General features: G+C 35.3%; 4 protein-coding genes across 4 annotated transcripts; all 4 read left to right on the top strand.

Annotated features, from left to right (window-relative positions):
* The first annotated feature begins 1,828 nt into the window (after positions 1-1,828).
* LOC109003379 (L-type lectin-domain containing receptor kinase IX.1-like) lies at positions 1,829-4,468 on the top strand. Its single transcript, XM_035683030.1, has one exon. The coding sequence runs from the start codon at positions 2,154-2,156 to the stop codon at positions 4,200-4,202; it is 2,049 nt and encodes a 682-aa protein (XP_035538923.1). The 5' UTR covers positions 1,829-2,153; the 3' UTR covers positions 4,203-4,468.
* A 3,282-nt stretch (positions 4,469-7,750) lies between these two features.
* Positions 7,751-9,700, top strand: LOC108982580 (L-type lectin-domain containing receptor kinase IX.1). Its single transcript, XM_018953993.2, has one exon. The coding sequence runs from the start codon at positions 7,751-7,753 to the stop codon at positions 9,698-9,700; it is 1,950 nt and encodes a 649-aa protein (XP_018809538.2).
* A 5,851-nt stretch (positions 9,701-15,551) lies between these two features.
* On the top strand, positions 15,552-16,163 carry LOC108982581 (lectin 7-like). Its single transcript, XM_018953994.1, has one exon. It carries the CDS (start codon positions 15,552-15,554, stop codon positions 16,161-16,163), a length of 612 nt encoding a protein of 203 aa, XP_018809539.1.
* A 3,447-nt stretch (positions 16,164-19,610) lies between these two features.
* Positions 19,611-21,629, top strand: LOC108982582 (L-type lectin-domain containing receptor kinase IX.1-like). Its single transcript, XM_018953995.2, has one exon. The coding sequence runs from the start codon at positions 19,611-19,613 to the stop codon at positions 21,627-21,629; it is 2,019 nt and encodes a 672-aa protein (XP_018809540.2).
* Positions 21,630-21,849: the final 220 nt, after the last annotated feature.

Consider the following 21,849-nt stretch of genomic DNA (forward strand, 5'->3'; position numbering starts at 1 on the left):
AGCTGCAGGAAGGATGAAACTAAATGTAGATGGGGCTTCTAGAGGGAACCCAGGAGCAACAGGAGCAAGGGGCTTAGTGAGGGATTCAGACGGAAACATCAAAGTGGCTTTCTCGGTAGTGCTAGGCTTCAGTACCAACAACTATGAGAAGTTAATGGGTCTATTGCATGGTCTTTGGTTGGTTAATGAGATGGGCATAATTGATATAGATGTTGAGTTAGACTCTTTGCTGGTAGTGCAATGGCTAAAAAAAAAAATGTGCAAACTGGTACCTTGAGGATTTTTTGGAAGAGGTAATGGTGATTTCACAAGGCCTTAATGTTCACTTCTCTCATATTTTCCGGGAAGGGAATAAATCTGAGGATTATCTAGCAAGGTTGGGGGCAGAAGGTACTAGCAAGTTGTGGGGATCCAATCGGAGTTGCCTTCTCTCCTCATAGCCATGTGGGGTTCCAATAAAAAATGGGTGTCCCACTATTCGGATGGTATAGCCATGTTTTTGCTGTTGGTGTTTTCTATTGGTGTTTTTTTTTTTTTTTTTTGGTATTGGCTTTGTTGGTGTTTTTGTCTGGTGCTTTTGTTTTCGGTATTGGCTTTGCTGGGTGAAAGAAGAACTTTGTAATGGTTTTCCCCTACCATTAAGGGGGTCATTTGTAATAAAGCAAATCTCTTATATATGAACGTGTCGACTTTGTAAAATTATGGCCGCGCTATTTGAGGATCACGTTGATCGATCAATTATTCTGACTGCAGGCAAACAAACTGAATCATATTTCATACATTTACAAGCAAGATTTATCTTCTTTGACATGATCAAACCTGTCTTAGCAGACCAGGGCGGGAAAATGAGCATTGTTGCAGACGTCATGCACGTATATTATTCATATCTGAAATATATAAAGGTTACTTTCCGCTTACTGATCTTGAAAGAGCGAGGGGCCATCTTGATCCACACAGTTAAGCTAGCGTGTAGGGCAAACATTGCATGCTAATAATATTTAAGGTTATCACTATTATATATGCAGGTTGGTCTGTTTTATATTCATGAATATGTTGACGCTATTATGCCAGCAAGATTACTGCTTAAAAGTCTTGCAATATTTGTTTTAAAATGATCATTTTCCGTACTATATACTACATATCTGGAGGGAAAAACTCAAGAATCATGAAGAAATGAACTGGAAGTTCAGGTAGCAACTTCCACGCATAGTTCATTTTGTCCGTATTCTCTCTCTCCATCTTCTCCCTCTCTCCCCGCCTTCTTTTCCTTAATATAAATATATATATATATTAATGCAGGTTCGTGAATAAGGACGAGAATCCCAGGATTGTCATAATATTGTTGATGGACCGAGTTTTTTTAGAGTTGGAATATACTGATCTTAAGATTTCTTTTTAAGGAATACCATTAAAAAAGTAAAAATATAATAAAAGCAATTAGTAATTATAAAAAGTAAAACACAAGAGATAATATAAAAATAATGACACGACAATATCGACCCTTGAATTATTTTTTAGAATAAGACGCCTAACACTCAAATGGAAAGCTTAAGCCACGCAAATTGGATTATATATATATTAAAAGAACTAATTTATAATATATTAGGAAGCCATTATATATAATCATTATAAAAAATAAGAACTTCTCTATTTCAAACGATACAAAATCTTATATACCACCTACACTTAGGATTGGTTTGGATAGTGAGATAAGATGAGATGATTTTAGATAAGTTGAATAAAATATTGTTAGAATATTATTTTTTAATATTATTATTGTTTTAAAATTTAAAAAAATTAAATTATTTATTATATTTTATCTGTGAATTTGATAAAGTTGTTTGAAATAGAGAATCCTTGTTATATTTGAAACTGTAATGTAGCTTCGAAGGGCCCCAATGTAGTCATATTTGAAACTACGGTGGGGTCCTAGCTCGAAGTCGTTGAAGCTGTAATGAATGCGTGTCATATTTGAAACTGCAATAAGAAATTAATAAGGTTGTTGTCAAGCCAGTTAAAATTATGACAACCATTGGATACTAATATTTAAGCTTATCACTACTCTTAACTTGTTTGTTTTATAGTTCACGTCGGTTTGTTGCTGACGCCATTGCGTACCGGCTAAAACTTGGCACCATGAAGACTAATATTGAATGTTCAGATGCAACTTCCACGCCACTCCTTCCCGTCTCCCTCCCACCTCTCTCTCTCTCTCTCTCTCTCTCTCTCCCCACCATCCAAGCTTTAGATTACTCTTTATAGGACATATAACCATGTTATCTATCTTCATCTTCTTTCCACTTCTTCCCTCTGCATACTCAGTACATTTCCAAATCCCTCGCTTTGAATCTAATGCTGACAACATACTGTACTCGGGTGATGCAGTACCTTCTGTTGGAACCATTGAGCTTATCAACAAATACAATTATTTATGCCGAGTCGGTCAGGCCATCTACTTCGAGAAGGTGCCTCTTTGGGACTCAGATACTGGAAAACTCAGTGATTTTAGTACCCATTTTTCTTTCACTATCGACACCCAAGACCGTCCCAATTACGGCCATGGGATAGCATTCTTCTTGGCACCTGTGGGGTTTGAAGTCCCACTAAATTCAGCTGGTGGATTTCTAGGCCTATTCAACACCACAAACAGTGATTCATCTCAAAACCAAATTGTTCTAGTTGAGTTCGACTCATCATACTCGGGCCAAGACTGGGATCCAAAAGTTGAGCATGTGGGGATTAACAACAACTCAATTGCTTCTGCAAAATACACCCCCTGGAATGCTAGCTTTCATAGTGGGGATACAGCTGATGCATGGATCACATACAATGCTTCAACGAAGAACTTGAGTGTCTCTTGGAAGTATCAAACAACCCCTAATCCTCAAGAGAATACGAGTCTCGTTTATGAAATTGATCTCATGCGGGTTCTTCCAGAGTGGGTCATAGTTGGATTTTCATCTGCTACAGGTCAATATGGAGAGCGGAATATAATTCGATCATGGGAATTTAGTTCCAGTTTGGAAATGAAGGAAAGAAATGGAAAAAATACGAAACCGAAGGGTTTAGTTGTTGGTCTGACAGTTTCAGCTGGTGTTCTGGTAATTGGAGCAGTTATGACATTTGTAATATTGTGGGCATGGAAGAGAAAGAAATTGGAGAAGGAAACGATAGAGACTGTGAATTTAACATCAATTAATGACGACCTTGAAAAAGGAGCAGGACCAAGAAGATTTTCTCACATACATCTTGCTTCAGCTACCCACAATTTTGCAGATGACAGGAAGTTGGGGGAAGGAGGATTTGGCGCTGTCTATAGGGGGTTTTTAACTGATTTGGATATAGCAGTTGCTGTAAAGAGAATCTCAAGGGGTTCAAAACAGGGAAGAAAAGAGTACATAACTGAGGTGAAGATCATTAGCCGGCTAAGGCACAGGAATTTGGTTCAACTCATAGGATGGTGCCATGACAAAGGTGAGTTCCTACTTGTCTACGAGTTTATGCCAAATGGTAGCCTTGATGCGCACCTCTTTGGCAAGAGGAGTCCTCTGACTTGGGCAATGAGATACAAGATAGCTTCTGGGCTGGCATCTGCGCTGCTTTACCTCCATGAAGAATGGGAGCAATGTGTCGTACATCGTGACATCAAATCGAGCAATGTCATGCTTGATTCCAGTTTTAATGTGAAGCTTGGAGACTTTGGATTGGCTCGGCTCATGGACCACGAGCTAGGTCCTCAGACAACTGGATTGGCTGGAACATTAGGCTATATGGCTCCAGAATATATAGCTACTGGTAGGGCTAGCAAAGAATCAGACGTATACAGTTATGGTGTGGTTGCATTAGAAATTGCTACAGGAAGAAAGTCAAACAACCCTCCGGAGAAGGATTCAGCAATGGGGTTGGTAGAGTGGGTTTGGAATCTTTATGGAAGTGGAAGGCTTCGAACGGCGATTGATAATAGATTGCATATTGAATTCGAGGAGAAGCAGATAGAGTGTTTAATGATTGTTGGACTGTGGTGTGCTTATCCTGATCGAAGTCTTAGGCCGTCAATAAGGCAAGCAATTCATGTTCTTAATTTCGAGGCTACAAAACCAGATCTTCCATTGAAGATGCCTGTTCCTCTGTATCATATCCCTACACTGTCAGTTAGCTCCGGCGAACCTTTAATAACTACTAGTCTAGAAGACGGTCGTTGAATGCGTGAACAGCGAACCATCTTTAATTTGTCAACCTCTGTATGGGTCGTTGTCTTTGATTTTCTTATTTTTAAATTGTTTTATGGGGAATTAGAAGTGCTTGCTTATATATAAATATATGTATGTATGTATGTATCATATGTATAATAATGGTGATCTTTTGATGCCGGACAGAATGAGCCTAATATTCTGAAAATCTTACCTATTATCGTGTGTGTGGCACGTGGAGTTAGAGAGCGGATCAACACTATATAGGGCGTTGGAGGCGTTCTGCGATATAAAACATTGTCGTTAAACCTGGATTTTTTTTAACACCAAGTAATGTACGACAGTGACTAATACTGAATGAGGACTTTACCTTGCAGAAGTTAGAACCGAGATCGTGCTATACCACTTCCCACTAGATGCGATGGCAGTGCTCACCGAATCTAGAATTTTAAAGTATGTGGGAATTAGTGAGAGACCCATAAACAGCTGAGAATCAGAGAACTCAAAACAAAAAATTTAGAGGGGCTCTCCTGGAATCAGACTATGCAGAAGAAAAATCACCTTGGAGAGGCTGTCTCTGATAGATTTCAACTGCCACGGCCTAATTCTGTTGCTGCCCAGATGCTAGAGAGAGGGGGGGAAACCTGTGATTGAAAGAAAATAAGGAGAAGAATTAAAGAAAGATGCAGACCGAGGCAAAGGGACTTACCAATGTGGTGGCGTGCCGCGGCAGTGAGCAAGCGGAGACGAAAGGTATCCCACGAATGTGCTACTGTGACCACGAATCGGAGATGAGAGGGGAAAACAGAGAAGACGTGAGAGAGAGAGAGAGAGAGAGAGAGAGAGAGAGAGAGAGAGAGCTTACTGAGTCTCGGCGACACCAATCTGAAAATCCACCAACAATCGCAGCACCAAAATCACCGGGAATATGGAAGGGCGCGGAGAGGGAGAAAGGACGAGTCTGCAAGAACTTTGAGAGTGAAGAGAGAGTTTAACTGAAGAGGCGTGAGGAAAACTGAAGGTGCGTGTGGGAGAAAATGGGATTCGGGGGAAGAGAAAAATGGGGGAGAGATTAACTGCTCATACGTGGAGGAGAAATCGGAACCGAGAAACTGAAGACGAAGAAAACTCACCATACGGCGCCGTTTTTTCATTTCAGGGACTGGGCTCTTAGTGGACCTGGGCCTGGTTATTACACTATGTGGGTAAATTTTTCTTCTATTTGTTCATCTGACTCTATAATTTTGTTGAGGAATACAAGAATTTCCCATATAATAACACAGAGATCAGTATTCTCTGATACTAATTTGTAATACATCTCAAAGAACTTGATAAAGATAACACTAATTTGCACTCTTCAATGGGAGCTCTTCTGGGATAATAAGTGGAAAAATGAGTGAAATAGACAAAGAAGGTTATATAATATTCCAGATTGCCTTACACTCTCTAGTGTCTTGAGTATATATGCTCATATGAAGACCCTACGAACAGCCTAATGAAGGCCATGGGCCTTTTAAGTCCAACTAACAACAAATACACATAAGAAATAAAACAAACTAACCCTAGCCCATATAAGAAATAAAACAAAACTAAGTAGAAATCATTAATCATCCAAGCCGGAGCCCATAAAAGCCCCCAAGTCCAAACCTCTCTTTTTTACCCCAAATCAAAGCCTACAGTGCCTCTACTAATTCCTAAAGATCATGTATGTGCTGAAGTGGGACATTTCTCTCTCTTTTTTTAGACGCTCTAAGATACCCAATACTTGAGCTTTACGATGACCAATAAAAAAAACAGGTATATAAACTATAAACAGATGTCTTCAAGATTGGTAACCCACACAGTCAAAATCCTAAATTGGTTTAGAAAATCACCGACCAGAGCAACAAATCCCTTGCATTTCACCCTTGCATAAAATAAGTAAATCAAGTGAAAACAAATAGATAAGAGTAGTTTCTCCTTTTGAAGGCTCCAGTGGAATTTAAATCGGCTACCCTGTTCATCAATCCAGTAAGGCTATGTTTGGATGTTGAAATGATCTCGATTCTTAAATGATCTTAGTTGATTTGAAAATAGTTATATTTTGTATCATTAAGATGTGTTTGAATGTAAATAGGTTGAGATATTTATTTAAATGTATGAAATATAATGATATGAGTTTAACCTTTTATGGCCGAAAATTGAAATAGTAATAGGTCCTATCAATATATGTTTTGGAATGAGTTGAGCTCAGATGGACCTTTACACAGATCACTATATTGGAAAAAGTCCCTTGACTTTTCCATTTGCACAAATACAATATGTAGGTCATGTAGTAATGGTAGTAATGCACAAATACCAGATTTTGGCCAGAGGTTATCTTGGAAATAATTAGCTATATATGTTAAAAGAGCTTTAGGAGTTATTGTTTGAATCATATTTTTAAAACAAATCGTGCATCTTCTATGTGACATCTTGCATGTGCTTCATGAGGTCATGTGTAAAAATCACTTCCAGAATCCACACGAAATCCTGTCAAAAGATTTCCAATCAGTAGTCAGCCCCGTGATGCCAACTATTCGACGGATCCCCGCTCAACGGCCACCGCTCCCAGTCTAGCTGGGAGCCACCGTTATCTGTAAAATGTTATATTTTTTTAATTTATTTTTTTATACATATATTTTTTTAATATTAAAAAATATTTTATAAAAAAATTATAATATCATTAAAAAATACTTACTTAATTATTAAGTAAAAAAAAATATAGCGGAACTGAGACCGGAAATGATGAGAATAGCTTTACTCTAAAAAAAAAATGAATCGTAGAAGTAATTATAAAATTATATACACTTATACGAGTGCACATATAGTCTTAATATGATCGAAAGGAGGACTCACATTTTAAATATTCTTAAACTTATGAACAAAGTGACTTCTATTCGAGGTAAGCTCTACCAAATAATGATGAGATTGAATAAATTTAGAGACCTAACTCATCTCATAAAATCAGTTCTATAAGAGAAGATTGTTCATTGTTTATAAACATGTCCAAGAGCTTCTCCACAGCCAATGTGAGATTATTCCTCAACATCTTCTTCTTCACGTGCAGGCCAATATTTTTTCTGGTCCTAGTTATTGAATAAGTAGTATGGGCCCTCATTCGTCCTGTGGCAGGTTTTGATACTATAAAGAAATTCATGAGCCTAACTCATATCGTAAAATCGATTCTACAAAAGAGAATTGCTCATTATTTATAAATATACCTAAAATCTTATTCACAATCAATATGAAATTATTTAAACAACATTTTCTTGTGCTATGATCACGCCGGATTCCCTTATTACATATATTATTAATTATTTTACATATTCGACGCATAATTTGAAATTCTCAGGCGATCAATTTATAGCTGTACACTTTGTATATTTAATATTTCTTGACCCCAATTCGCCGGCGATGGATCAGCGATTCAGCATCGTGAAGTTTGTCTTTCGGAAGAATATAAGTACTGGAGCTTCATCAATGCCTACGAATATAAAGTACTTGCTGATATCTTCTTTTGATGTTTGTTTTCCCAAAATATGACCACTACTACCACTTTCTACGACTTTTTCAAGCTAACATTCTTTGCCTTTTTTGTTTTCCCCTCTGCAAATTCAGTTTCTTTCAAGATATCTCGCTTTGAGTCCAATCTCTCCATTATACAATATCATGGAGATGCTGTACCTTCTGTTGGAGCTGTTGAGATGAACAAAGTCAATTATCTATGTCGTGTTGGCTGGGCCACATATGCGGAGAAGGTGCCACTCTGGGACTCCAAAACTGGAAATCTCTCCGACTTCACAACTCGTTTTTCCTTCATTATTGATACCCAAGGCAGTGATAGTTATGGTCATGGGCTTGCATTTTTCCTTGCACCTGTTGGGTTTGAAATCCCACCAAATTCAGCAGGTGGCTTTCTGGGTCTGTTTAACACCACATCCAGTGATTCAATTCTCAACCAAATTGTTCTGGTTGAGTTCGATTCTTTCGTGAATTCTGAATGGGATCCTCCATTTCAGCATGTGGGTATCAACAATAACTCCATTTCTTCTGCTGTCTACACTCCATGGAATGTTAGCTTACACAGTGCAGATACTATCGATGCATTTATTATCTACAACGCTTCAAGTAAGAATTTGAGCGTCTCTTGGACGTTTCAAAGGACTTCCCTTCCTCATGACAATACTAGCCTTTCATACAATATTGATCTCTCAAAGGTTCTTCCTGAGTGGGTCACAATTGGATTTTCAGCTGCTACTGGTTCGAATTTTGAGCGGCATACGCTTTTGTCATGGGAGTTCAGTTCAAGCTTGGATATAAAAGAAACGAACGGAAGGAAGATGAGAAATATAAGATTAATCGTGGGTTTGTCAGTTTCTGTTGTTGTTTTGGTAGCTGGGATTATTATAGGATTTGCAGTACTCTGGAGGCGTAAACAGAAGGTGAAAGAACGAGCAGAAGCAATGAACTTAACATCAATTAATGATGACCTAGAAAGAGGTGCGGGACCAAGGAGGTTCTCTCATAAAGAGCTTGCTTCGGCTACCAACAAATTTGCAAATGAGAGGAAGTTGGGTGAAGGAGGGTTTGGTGCCGTTTACAAGGGCTACTTAGCAGATGTAGACATGCCAATCGCGGTGAAGAAAATCTCGAGGGGGTCTAGACAAGGGAAAAAAGAATACATAACAGAGGTAAAGATCTTTAGCAGGCTGAGGCACCGAAATCTAGTGCAACTCATAGGATGGTGTCATGACAGTGGTGAGTTCCTACTTGTCTATGAGTTTATGCCCAATGGAAGCCTTGATGCTCACCTCTTTGGCAAGAGGAGCCCTCTCACTTGGGCAGTGAGGTACAAGATTTCTCTAGGGTTGACCTCTGCGTTGCTCTACCTTCATGAAGAGTGGGAACAATGTGTGGTTCATCGAGATATCAAGTCAAGCAATGTCATGCTAGACTCTAGTTTCAATGTCAAGCTTGGTGACTTTGGGTTGGCTCGGCTTATGGATCATGAGCTAGGTCCACAGACAACCGGGCTGGCTGGAACTTTAGGATACCTGGCTCCAGAATACATAAGCACGGGTAGAGCTAGCAAAGAGTCAGACGTATACAGCTTTGGGGTGGTCGCCTTGGAAATTGCCACTGGAAGAAGGTCAATTGATCCTATGGATAAGGATTCTCACATGGGATTGGTAGAGTGGGTTTGGAATCTTTATGGAAGAGGAGATCTTCTTTTAGCTGTGGATGGGAAGTTGCAAAAGGATTTTGACGAAAAGCAAACTGAGTGCTTGATGATTGCTGGACTTTGGTGTGCTCACCCTGATAGCAATCTGAGGCCCTCTATTAGACAAGCAATTCAAGTTCTCAAGTTTGAGGCAACAATGCCAAATCTTCCAACACAGATGCCTGTTCCAGTATATCATGTGCCAACACCATCTTTTAGCTCTGGTGAACCTTCCATAACTACAAGTCTCGGCCAACACGGTCGTTAAACTTGGTCACCATCTTTCCTTCTAAAGTTTCATATCGGCCATTGCCTGTTTCAATGCATGTGATTCATTAGGTATTGCCTATGCTTGGAGGGATGTTCCAAGACTAGTGTTCTTAATATTATTTTGGTATTAAATTGAGACTGGAGACTCAAGCTAAGAGGGATTTGATCTTCTCATTCAGTTTGGTCATTATCCGTTTGGGTTGGGTTCTATAGTACTTCTATATTTTGTACTGGCTTCATGTGTTACCTCTAAATCACTGCATGTAATTTGTTGGTGCGTGTCAACAAGTTTTGAATGCCAGTACTCTCAATCGGAGGTTTCTAATATATATCACTAAAAGAGATCAGGATTTTTGCGGCGCCTCCAAGTCGCTGCAAAAATTCTTAAATCGCGGATTCAAAAATGGTCGCAAACACGGTAGACATTTGCGGCGATATTTATTGCTGGAAAAGTCATGTTCTGCCTCAAAAACTGCAGGGGTTTTTCCATGATTGAATAGAAAAATTAGAGAGAAATCAATATTTTGTATTGAGTTGGTGATTAATCACAAAAAGTTTCCATTACCTTGAGCTCATGTTCTTCATCAGTGAGGATATTTGGGGCCAAGAAAAAAGAAAATAAAGACATTTGATGCCATCTTATTGAAATTTTGGATTTCGTAATCATATTTTTATAATATGATTAATAGATTTTTTCTTTTTGAGTAATGATACTCTTTATTTTATTTTTTTACTATTATTCTCTCATCATCCCATGATTTGATATTAAATGAGTAGAGATAATTGATTATGTTTTACTTATGGACCTTTCATTTAATGTCACATCATAATGTTGAGAGGATGATCATGATAATAAATAAATTTTTCCTTTTTATAACTGATGATCATTTAAAGTTCTTAACTGTATATAACACACCTCTCACCCTCTATGGTGTTAAAGAATATGATATGAATTAAACATTAATTATAAATAATAAGAAATGAGTCGTAATTGGATAAATATCATATTCATTTTCTGACATTAATTAATCAAGTATATATAGGGTTAAGATTATGATCAGAACACACATTTATCACTAATATTATCTCTCAAAAGTCAACAAATCAGGGTACTAATTAATTATACTAAAAAGTAAGAGAGTCCTAAAAGTAAGGAAGGTTATGATAATTAAATTATCTTAATCATGTGTCTAACCTGCGAAGAAGGCTCCGGCAGTCTTGGAGTTTTAACAATGCAATAATATGTGTTGGACTTATTGGATTAGCTTGACAAATATGTTTATATATAAATATATATATATATATATTATTCATGGCCTGTTTTCTTCTATTATAATGTTTTGATCTTATAAATTAATTAGCTTAGTCGACGTGCCTTCAAGGAGATAACTTCTGCAATTATATAATATTATTTGGTAGTTCTATTTATAATTAAAAACCTAATTAACTTATAATGAATTTATAATTAAGGTGTGGTTTCGATAATGAGTACTTAAGATGAGATGAGATAAATTAAAATAAAAGTTAAATAAAATATTATTAAAATATTATTTTTTTAATATTATTATTTATGTTTTAAAATTTGAAAACATGATTGAATTGTTATTTATATTTTATGAGTAAATTTAAAAAAAATTATAATAATAAAATAAAATATTTTTACTATTCAAATTGACCAAAGCTCTGATATTGGATGAGAGGTTGGTGCAAAGTCCTTATAATTAGCATGTGGGGGCGATTTTCAGATCAGCTCGAGGCCAGGCATCTAATTAAGTACTGGACGGATTTGGTGGGATTGCTTTTTCATGTTAATATATATAATGTTCCATTGAGATGAGAACTAATAATAATTTTTATTGGAAGGGTCTAAGTATAACTAAGAAAATATACTAAAACCCAATATTAAATTAATATAATGAAAATAACAATTATCTTTCAACAAAAAATCTACTCAACCTCTTACTATTCACACAACCTCCACACTCCATATTATTTTTAATTTTTATTATTTTTTTCTTTTATTAAATATTTATTATATGAATAATGAATAAAAAATTTGAAATAATTTAAAAAGAATAAACTCAAAAAAAAATATTAAAAAAATATTAAAAATTTAAAAAATTTAAAAAAGTGTGGAGTGTGGAGTGTGGTGGAGGTTGTGTAGCAAAGCTCATCTTTCAATTCCTTCACTTATCAAATTAATGGAATGGATGTAATTTCATTATAAGAAAAATAAACATTTATAACAAGTTATTTGTAATGAGAATAACTATTTTTAATGATTATAGATTTATTTTAATATAAAATAATCATTTTTATAGAAAATAATTTATTATAAATAAATAATTTTCTTGTAATAAATTTAATATTATTCTTCGAATGTTAAAATATACAGTGAGAGTAACGTACGTGAAAATTTTCCTACAAAATTTATCCGAAAAGTCTTAATTTTGATTGGAAACTCACGTGGACAATAGTTAATATTATAAAATCTAATTTATGCTTTTAATGTAGTTCTAATTACTGGACTTTTTATACGCTGGCCAATGGATTTGGGCTGGGAAGCCCCAAAGCTTTTCTCGGGCGAACAATAAAGCTTTGGGCTCTTGCCAACTTAAGCTAGCTAAATCATGAAACTGATTTGGGTTGAATAAAAAGTACTTGTACTTAATTATTAGAAAAATATTTTATCCACGATTAATTCTATAGAAATAAATTGAAATATAAAATGAGTTGAAATGAGATAACTTAAAATAAAAGTTAAAAGTTGAATAAAATATTATTATAATATTATTATTTTTTCAGAATTCGAAAAATTGAATTATTTATTATATTTTATATGAAAATTTAGAAATGTTGTAATGATAATTAGATGGAAAAGTTGAGTTTTACATGTTAGGCCAAATTATGTTTTACGGTATGATGTGCTACTTACTGAGTATTCGACTCATTTTGGTTTGTATTTTTGTTTTCTTCCATGTTTAATTCTCACAAATGACGACTTTGATGACACAGAGCTGGATGGTCAGGAATAAATCTAGTATAAATTCTTAGGAAGGAATAAGTGATATTCATACAAGAATTAGATTTCTTTTATGTCATTCATAGGATTAGCTTATGTTCATTTACTTTACGTTTAGTTTTCGAAACAATTATGTTCAATTCAGTTTTAATATTTTGATGAATTTCAATAAATGATGTATTTCAGGATATGAATCTCTTTACCGGGTATTATGTTATGAATGTTAGTAACATCTCTATTTTACGGGAAGAGGGTGTTACAATTGGTATCAAAGTCTAAGTTGAGAGATTCTGTAGACTTTTAAAGAAAAGAATTATAGGATAGGAAATACCTGGAATGACTCCTAGCCAACTCGACGTTCAAGAGAAGTTATTTACTATTATGTTTGATGCTTATTGTCATGTCCTTGATTGATTGCATGATTGATGAACGTTATATTAGTATATGCTCATTGCATGAACGGTGTTGTTAGAACCACATCGGCTACTAGGCGTTTTGGAATATGCTCGTTTAGCTATATTTCCTATAAGCTATTTATTTTATTTTATTTTTTAAGCACATGAGACTTGGTTGATTTTTAATTGCTTTCGCAAGTTTTCTTTTCGATTTCTTCCAGTATGTTTTATAAAGATGGGATATTGAGTACACTTTACATCTCGAGGACGAGATTTCTTCTAAAGAAATAGATTGTAACACCCCGACCCCAAAAGTGTTATCTCGGTGAAAAGTTATTCTCAATAATAAATGGTTGCAAGTCTTTAGACTTGGAACTTTTTCTAAAGTTAAAGCATCTTGTTTAAATGATGAAGATTTACTAGGAAAACGTGACCCATCGATGATGTCGCTTAAATTAACTCTATGCACTGGAATATACAAATAAACAAAAATCCCTAAAAGAATTCATGATCTCAATGTTAGTATAAAAAAAAAAAAATTAGGAGAGAAGGAATGACGAGAGTTCTTTAAAGTAACTATTCTGAGAGTACTTTATAGACTTTTTCATTTTCTCGAGAACTCAATCAGTTTTATAAATCCTCCATTCATTATAAAAGTAAAATATCTGATTTGAGAAAACCAAAACACAGTTTTATATACTATTTTGTATTTATTGACTTCATTATTTTTTATGCCTCAGATTTGGTTCATAATTTTATAAATATAGAAAATTGCCCCCTAAAAAATTTATAATCCCCATATGCTTTCTAACTTTTCTTTTAAAAATTTTAATATACATAAAAATGTCTCTCTCCAATTTTTTTCCTATAGTTGCAAAAGTTTTTGTAATTTATGTATATTATCTATTTTCAAGGATTTGGCCCCACCATCATTAAACTAAAATTAAGTTTATGAGAAATAACAAACTTATTATAATCTGGATCCCAAAGTTTTTTATTATATAATATTAAGATTCTTAATATAAAATTTAAAGTGAAAATATAAGAAAAATCATTTAAGATTGATGATCTATATGAAAAATAGTTAAAATGTTTTATCTTTTAAATTACTTCATTGAGTAAAAAAAAACTATTTAATATCTCAATTATAACATTATATGCTTAATCTGACATGAAAATATCTAGATTTTACATGAAACTTGATAAACTAACTTACATACTAGAATAAAAGATGGACTTTCTAAAAGATCAATCAATAGTTTCTATGAAGAAAATATATTCTAAATATTTCATTACAAAAATAATAATGGATGAATAGTATGCAATAAAACACTGTCGTCAGAAATTTGAAACATATATAGTTGTGTTTTAGTAATTTTATTTTTACGTGTATATAGCACATTATCGAGATTTAATTTTATATATAGTTATGTTTTTATAATTTTCTATTTTTTATTTTATTTTACATAAACGTTAGGAGGAAAACTTGCTTAGGAGAACAAGTGGATTATGTGACTAGAAGAGGAAAACTTGCTTAGGAGAACAAAATGGTTTTTTCTTTTGATAGAGAACTGAAGGGTTTTAAATATTTTTTGGATTGGACTGATCATGTCACTCGACAAGAGTAAAGTTTCTGCTAAAAACTTATATATGTTAATATAAATAGATATGTAATTTTTCAGAAAAAGAAACGCACGAGGATTTTTGAGCATCAAATGTTTTTGAGTATTCATGAGGTGTTAAAACTTTCACATCGGTTTTTGTCATGTTGGGTTTTTAAACATCAAATGTTTAGAGTCAACCTTTGTGGCGTATTGAATTTTGCCCTAGCTAGCGATGTTTTCAATGATGTGTTGTTCAATGGTTTTTCACCCAAATGTCCATTCCCAAAAACAGGAGACTAGTCCATTGTTCCTGAGTGTATGTCTTAAAGCAACCATGCAAGGTTGTTGCCAATTAGAAAACAAGAAAAGAAGATCCATGGAGAGGCCGATTAGCATTGTGCGTCGAAGGTCGAGCTTTTTGGAAATGGCCAAACCGGAGTACCACAACTTCTCAGTACGACAAAAAATACTTTCATATTTAGTTTTCTTGTTTTGATAGGGCGAGGATGTAGATGAATACCACTAATATTTAAGCCTTATTAACAGCTTCGAATATGTCCAAATTCAAGATATTTTTATGTTTGTCGATTTTGCTTTAGTGAATTGAAAAGGCTTCAACCAAAGTTCTAGCCTACCTTCTTCAGGCTCAAAAAATGAATGCTGTTCTGATGAATCAGCTCTTCATTTTGTTTTAATTGCTACTTCCCTTTGCAAACTCGATTTTCTTCAACCTTTCATGTTTCCAATCAAATATGGATAACATATTAACCTTTGAGAATGATTCATTCACGGCTAGAGGAGTACTTGAACTCACAAAGAATCAACTCGATGACTCCCTCAATGGAAGTGTCGGTCGAGCGTCGTATGCTGAACCTGTACGCCTTTGGGATGCAAAGACGGGAGCTTACGGACTTCATCACCCACTTCTCCTTTGTCATCAACGCTTTGAATAGATCATTCAGTGGTGATGGGCTCTCCTTCTTCATTGCACCACTGGAGTCAAGAATCCCTAACAATTCAGGTGGTGGGTATCTTGGACTGTTTAGTCCGGAATCTGCTTTCAACTCTTCCTTGAATAAAATTGTTGCAGTTGAGTTTGACAGTTTCAAAAATTCATGGGATCCAAGTGGTGATCATGTTGGAATCAATATAAACTCCATTGTCTCAGCAGCAAATGCCATATTGGCAGGGAGCATAAAGAATGGATCAATAGCAAATGCATGGGTTAGTTATAACTCAATCACCAAAAATTTGAGTGTTTTCCTAACTTATGCTGATAATCCAATCTTCAACGGGAATTCTAGCCTTTCATATATTGTCGATTTGAGAACTTTTTTGCTGGAATGGGTTAGAGTTGGTTTCTCCGCAGCCACAGGTGATCAATCGATGGAGTTTCATACAATTCGTTCTTGGTCGTTCAATTCAAGTTTGGAGGCATAAGATGGAAATTATAAGAAAACAGACACATCTTTTAGTGTAAAACATCAAAGATCGAATTAATCAGACACACCTCCAGTTTTGTTGTATGGCTGAAAATGCTCATTATAGCAGCAGTAGTAGAAATTTGAGTCAGCAAAAGCACCACAAGTTGAACAAGTTAGCAAACTGGGTTAATTAGCATACTTATTACTTGGAAAGTTGGAATCATTACGATCATGTAATAAATGAAATCTTGTGAAAATACATATCAATATATTGTTAGCACACAGGTAAATCCCAAAATCTAGTTTAGCAACTTGATCTTTTCTTCCTTCTCTTTGTTTGTACTGATTTAATCATGAAAAAATCTCATAAACTGTCATTGCGTGCAGAGACAGAACAATAACCTTTTATATAATGTACAAAGTACGTAACTTTGGCCATCCAGAGTAACTATTTAGGATTTAGGCTTATTAACTTTCTCGAAAACTAATTAATTTTATAAATCCATTGGTTGCAGAGTAAAAAGAATTAAGTTTTGAAAACAGGAAAAAAAAAAAAAAACATTTGTACTACAAACAGTACTACTAGCGTACGCGCGCGGTAATTATTGACCATAGACATGATATGTATTAGTGAAAGTGAGTAATATTGTGACTAAACAAGAATTAATAAAATTCTTTTTAATTAGGAGAATTAAGTCGTTCTTTTCTTTATGAGAACTACTATAATCATAAAAAAATTTCATAAAAATAAATTCACAAACTGACATGGTTTCATGTGATATGTTAGATCTACTTTACAATAGAAGTTATTTTATAATAGAAGTAGCTTTACAATCTGACTTACCACATCAAATCACATCAGTTTGTGAATTTATTTTTGTAGAATTTTTTTGTGACTAAAGCATTTCTATTTCTTTGTAAGATAAAGAACTGAATGATCTTCATTAATTTGGTGGCATGGATTAAATGGACTGGTTAACTAATTATATAAATGGTATTTTTAGACTAAATTCGATAAACTTAGTAAATAAAAAAGGGTCGTAAATTGAGTTTTAGACTTTAAAATGGTTTTAACTTTTAAGCAGCTTGAATGTTAAATTAATATAGTATAATGGAGGAATAAATAATATTATATATGCAAAATCGATAGTTCTTAAATTTTCTTTGAAAATTAATTAGTAAAACCCATTGGGGTTTTTAAAAATCAAGTTTATGAATGATGAGGTACTGTTAAGACTTACGCGTCGGAATGTTAAAACAAATTGGTCGTCTTTACACAGATTCATTGTAGAGTCAACATTATTCTGATTGACTTGGAAAGGAATAAGAAGAGAAAATCGTAAATAAAAGCATTATAATGATGTGCCGTGTACCGCGTGGTTCTTTAATTTGCAGGCAAATGTCCATTAATCCGAGAGAGATCGACGAGACTGCAGGCAGCTCCATTGGACCTGATCAATATCCTTGTTTAAAAGCAATCAATTAAGGACGACGTCGGTCAAGATTAAAAATATCTTTTGACTCTGGCCAGGGGCATTATAAGCAGCAGCTTGAGTGCAAAGTTCGTAAGATTCCTGCATGCATGAGTATTCACACTATCATGCATGAACACCATTTATAATTTGAGGGAAATAAAGGACAAAAAAAAAAAAAAAGGCGATAACGTCAATGAATTTATGGCGACATTCAATTTGATTATATTTACAGTATGATCCAAATTTTTTCGCAACCCCTTGTTTTGATTCATCTATTAATTATCAAAGGTCATCAAGGAAAAAAAAATAGGAGAGACCAAAATTGGAGAGCAGTAGTCTCAGAATACGAAGTTGTTGTTGATCAGGAATAATCCTACATTACTTGTGGATAAAGTTTTGGGCATGTTTATAAGAAATGAATAATTCTCTCTTATAGATCCGATTTTATGAGATGGGTTAAACCTAAGAATTTCATCAACTTCTTTCTTTTTTTTCAAAGGAAGGACGGCACCTTCTAAATTTTATTCAAAAAATAAACGTCACAATACAACCAGACACCAACTCTTAGCATAAAAACCAGGCACTAACCCAAACCAAGAAAACCTGCAACTAACGACCTCTAAGAGGCATCAACAAACAGTTAGCCTCTAAGGCCTAAGAATTTCTTCAGTTGTCATTTATGTATGTTCGGAAGAGTAACATGAGTAGAGACACAACTCTTTTACAATTCTATTTTAATTTGATGACATTTATATAAAACAAGGATACTCTTACAATTTTATTTTATAAAAATGGCCTCTTCTTAAAACAGCATTGCAAAAGAGTTGTATAAATCAGTTGTAAATATAAAAGGACGGGAGGCTCAAGAGCTATGATACCCACATGTACTCGAGTATTTTGGAAATGGCCAAACCAAGAGTGGACCTGCTCACGACAAAGGCGTATTGTTTTCGAGGGCGAGGATGTAGATGACATTCTTAATGAATACGACTAATAATTAAGCCATATTGTACCTTGGAATAGTCAGAACACTTTAGGACGGCATCCAACCGGCTTGGTTTTTTAGCATATATAACACAACCTTCTCTGTTTGTCGTATTTGCTTTTGTGAATTGAAAGGCTTCCATCCCCTCTTCTTCCCTCTGTCTTAGTTTGTAGAATTTTCGATTATTCTACAAAACATGTTCTACATATAATAGTCCAAGCAATAAGAAACCATATATATAATAAAATAAGATTAATTCTGGATGCCTGGATTGGAGCATAGATGAAGCAACATATATCAAACAAAAGCAATAAATATTGCAGCAACCTCCTCCTGACCCAAATTCATTGGCTTTTTCCTCCAGAAAGTCGGCATCAAAGTCATTCAATAGAATTTCTAGTCATGGATTGTGTAAGCGTTGCGTACTCTTTTTGAAAAAGAGATGGGTTCACTATTAAAAAATTAATTTTTTCATGTGGATCTCATATTTATTCACTTTCTTCAAAAAGAATACGCGGCGTTTGCACACTCTATGACTATATTTAGTATTACTCGAATAACATATTTGGGTGAAATTTGCATTCATGATCATTATTATATATTTGCATACGATCAAAAGTGCACTGGATTGTGGCCCAAAGGTGTCACTAAACAAGAAGTCAAATGATCTTGCTAATGAGTTGTTATATAATTGCTGAATTAGGCCTCGTACTTTAGATGAGCCGGCCAAATAGTACAGACGACGACAACCCAACATGATTCCATTCGAATTTGTAAAGTTACAGACACAAAAATTATATAATGAAGATTAGAAGGAAAAAACAAAGCTATGAAATAGGACAAACATACGCGGTTTGAACTACTCCTTGTAGGCCTTTGGCATCAAACGGACCTTAATTCAGATCTCCATCTCTATGCATGCATCCCAACCATGATTATCTTCAACCAAAGTTCTTGCCTTCTTCAGCCCCAAAAAATGAATTCTGTTGTCAATCAGATCTTCATGATTTTCTTTTTATTGCTACTTCCTTGTGCAAACTCAGTTTTCTTCAACCTCACTAGTTTCCAATCAAATATGGATAACATGATAACCTTCGAGAAGGATGCATTCATGGCTAGAGGAGTACTCGAAGTCACAAAAAATCAACTCGATGACTCCCTCAATGGAAGTGTCGGTCGAGCCTCGTATGCTGAACCTGTACGCCTTTGGGATGCGAAGACAGGGGAGCTTACGGACTTCATCACCCACTTCTCCTTTGTCATCGACGCTTTGAATAAATCAATGTATGGTGCTGGGCTCTCCTTCTTCATTGCGCCACTTGAGTCAAGAATCCCTAGCAATTCCAGTGGCGGATTGCTTGGACTATTTAGTCCTGAATCCGTTTCCAAACCCTCTTTGAATAAAATTGTCGCAGTTGAGTTTGATAGTTTCCGAGATTCATGGGATCCAAGTGATGATCATGTAGGAATCAATATCAACTCCATTATCTCAAAAACAACTGTCTCATGGTCAAGTAGCATAAAGAATGGATCAACAGCTAATGCATGGGTGAGTTATAACTCAACCACACAAAATCTGAGTGTTTTCTTAACTTATGCTGATAATCCAATATTTGGTGGGAATTCTAGCCTGTCATATGTTGTTGATTTGAGAACTATTTTGCCGGAATGGGTTAGAGTTGGCTTCTCCGCTGCAACAGGTGATCAGTTTGTTGAGATACATCAAGTTCGTTCTTGGTCGTTCAATTCAAGTTTGAAGGCAGATAATGGAAATAGGAAAAACAGAGTAGCGTTAGCGATTGGTTTGGCTCTGGGTTTGGGTGTATTGGGTTTTGGATTAGGTTTACTCTGGTTTTTCTATTGGAGAAAAAGGGTCAATGATCAAAGAAAAAAACATTTGAGTGGTGACGTTTGCATGGATGATGAATTTGAGAAAGGAACTGGTCCAAGGAGATTCACTTACCGTGAACTTAGCCGTGCAACAAATAACTTCGCTGAGGAAGGGAAGCTTGGAGAAGGAGGGTTTGGAGGCGTTTACAAGGGATTGTTAAGTGAATCAAATACAGAAATTGCTGTTAAAAGGGTCTCAAAAGGATCAAAGCAGGGAAAAAAGGAGTACATATCAGAAGTAAGAATCATCAGTCGTTTGAGACATAGAAATTTGGTTCAACTCATTGGTTGGTGCCATGAACAAGGTGAATTCCTCCTCGTGTACGAGTATATGCCCAATGGAAGCCTTGATTCTCATCTCTTTAGAGGAAAGATTATGCTAACATGGCCAGTAAGGCATAAAATAGCCCTTGGATTGGCTTCTTCTCTTTTGTATCTTCATGAAGAATGGGAACAATGTGTGGTGCACCGAGACATCAAGTCAAGCAATATCATGTTGGATGCAAATTTCAACGCTAAGCTTGGTGATTTCGGTCTTGCAAGGCTTGTAGACCACGAGTTGGGCTCGCAAACAACTGTTTTAGCAGGCACCATGGGCTACCTAGCCCCAGAGTGTGTCACCACTGGCAAGGCTAGTAAAGAGTCTGATGTCTATAGTTTTGGGGTGGTTGCGCTTGAGATTGCATGTGGAAGAAAGCCAGTAGAACCAATGGCAGAACCAACAAAGGTAAGGCTGGTCGAGTGGGTATGGGACCTCTATGGAAAAGGTCAAATCCTTGAAGCAGTTGATAAGGGTCTATGTGCTGAATTTGATGAGCAGCAAATCGAGTGCTTGATGGTCGTTGGCCTTTGGTGTTGTCATCCGGATTCTACTATCCGTCCCTCTATAAAGCAAGTTATAAATGTTCTCAACTTTGAGGCTCCTTTGCCCAGCCTTCCATCAAAGTTGCCTGTACCTATGTATTTTGCGCCTCCAATGGATATGTGTAGATTCTCTTACACATCATCTGGTTTGACTGGATCAGTCACAGATCAAACACGGGGTTCATCTAGCAGTGGTTCAACTTATTCTTCTACCGCGTCAGCCGGCTCTGCAAAAGCTCTTCTAAATTCAGGAAAAATTTATCGGTAGTTTGCTTCTTATGTTAGACAGTACAAATCTGAAATATGTGTTTATTCCTAATACTCTTTTTACTTTTAAATCATAGATATTACATCATAAAACTAAGGTTTGTGCTTGTACTACTTTAATTTGCTTGAATTACTTCCTTCCTAATCGTTGAATTTGCTATCAAAATTTGTATTCCTAACTCTTGGTGCTAGATCCTATTGGAATTTAGTGTATGTTACCA

The sequence above is a fragment of the Juglans regia genome, chromosome 11 (genome assembly GCF_001411555.2).
Source record: "Juglans regia cultivar Chandler chromosome 11, Walnut 2.0, whole genome shotgun sequence".
In the NCBI taxonomy this organism is placed as follows: Eukaryota; Viridiplantae; Streptophyta; class Magnoliopsida; order Fagales; family Juglandaceae; genus Juglans; species Juglans regia.

Bases quoted from the DNA above. Each gene is read 5' to 3' on its own strand.
- LOC109003379 (XM_035683030.1), top strand. From the start codon at position 2,154: ATGTTCAGATGCAACTTCCACGCCACTCCTTCCCGTCTCCCTCCCACC.
- LOC108982580 (XM_018953993.2), top strand. From the start codon at position 7,751: ATGACCACTACTACCACTTTCTACGACTTTTTCAAGCTAACATTCTTT.
- LOC108982581 (XM_018953994.1), top strand. From the start codon at position 15,552: ATGACTCCCTCAATGGAAGTGTCGGTCGAGCGTCGTATGCTGAACCTG.
- LOC108982582 (XM_018953995.2), top strand. From the start codon at position 19,611: ATGATTTTCTTTTTATTGCTACTTCCTTGTGCAAACTCAGTTTTCTTC.